The sequence below is a fragment of the Apaloderma vittatum genome, unplaced genomic scaffold, assembly GCF_000703405.1.
Source record: "Apaloderma vittatum isolate BGI_N311 unplaced genomic scaffold, ASM70340v1 scaffold27792, whole genome shotgun sequence".
Taxonomy (NCBI): domain Eukaryota; kingdom Metazoa; phylum Chordata; class Aves; order Trogoniformes; family Trogonidae; genus Apaloderma; species Apaloderma vittatum.
In genome coordinates, this window is record NW_009702340.1 from 28,534 (window position 1) to 29,995 (window position 1,462).

Below are 1,462 nucleotides of genomic sequence, written 5' to 3' on the forward strand. Positions count from 1 at the left end.
TCTTTCCCTTATGTCATTGTATGAAGGACATGACCTTCCCCTAGTGAAATGCCTTACCCTGTGTCTCCCATTATGCATCCAGACCACGTGTCTTCACACTTACACTCGCCTGACAACAACAAAAAAAGAAAAGTTGCATCTTGAGTCCAAAATACTACGTTTCTTATAACAAACACCACACTGTAATCAATTCCATGTCATATTTAAATATAAGTTAAAAAGAATAATTTTCTGGTTTATTGCACATCTTAGTTTAAGTATATCAGTGCATGCTGGCACACTTTCTTTAAAAGTATGTCCTGTTTTTCTTTCCTTCTCCTAAAATGAAGTTAGGGGAAAGTGCGGTGTCAGCATCCAGCCCTTGCAAATCCTGAGGCAGCTCTCCTGCCTTCTCATGTGTCATGATATATGATTCCCACATTTTCAGAGTAAAAAAAAAAAAGAATCATTTTAACCCTTCTAGTTTTTGTTTTCTTGGACCATGCTAAATGTGACTGGGGAAATCTTCACTTGAAAAAAGATGCATAAAATGGCCAGAGAAGACAAGGCAGTACAGCAGGATCTACCAGCTTCTCCCTCTGCTCTCCCTCCCTGCCCCGCACAACTCCCCAGCAGGCAGAGGGCAGCCCCTCTCCTGCCCTGTCAGGCTGCTTTGCTCTGGTCCCAGCCCTCCTCTTTCAGAACTGTGTCCTCTGTCTCTTTCTGTACATATGCTTCGCACGTATAATTTCTCTTTCTGCAATTTGCCCTACTGTAATGTGTGAACATCAGTTTATTGCTTCCATTTCAAAAGTGCAATTAAAAAGAGCCTGTCCAAAAGTTGCATTCTGCTCCCTCCCCACCAAAACACTGTCCCGCCTCTCTGCTCAGCTGTAAGAAAATCACCACTATTACCATTTCCACTTTTCCCCTGCCCCTACAGCAGGTTAATAATATGCAGCTGGAAAATGAATACTGAACATGTCGGTAGCGTAGAGCATCCATCTAACATTTCTGAATATTTTTCAAAATAAAATTACGTAAGCTGCAAAAATTTGACATGCAGATGTATCTCTGCATTATATACTGCCTTTACAATTCCTGAAAACAAAATTCACCTGAGTTCTATTACTCAATATAGTAGTGTATTTTTTTCAAATGTAAGCCATATAAGTACACATGATCCAACAACTAAGCAATCCATTTAATCACCTAAATTGTTTCAAAACTGTATTATTCTAACCATATCAAGCTGGACTTCATGTAACATGGAAGCAGAGAGGGTGAGGTGCTTGTTGCAGGGAGGCAGAGATCTGAATTAAAGCATTGCAGGTAAATAGGGGCAATCCCAGGCACCGCTATAGACTGGGCAGTGATTGGCTTGAGAGCAGCCCTGAAGAAAAGGACTTGGGGGTGCTAGTGGACGAGAAGCTCAACATGAGCCACCAGTGTGCACTTGCAGCCCAGGAAGCCAATCGTGTCC

General features: G+C 41.9%; 1 protein-coding gene across 1 annotated transcript in view; it reads right to left on the reverse strand.

Annotated features, from left to right (window-relative positions):
- ADAM22 (ADAM metallopeptidase domain 22) overlaps positions 1-1,462 on the reverse strand; it is a 40,714-nt gene that overhangs the window by 23,883 nt on the left and 15,369 nt on the right. Inside the window, exon 10 of the mRNA XM_009864243.1 lies at positions 58-109. Within this exon, the coding sequence (XP_009862545.1) occupies positions 58-109 (52 nt within the window). The remainder of the gene's footprint in view (positions 1-57; positions 110-1,462) is intronic.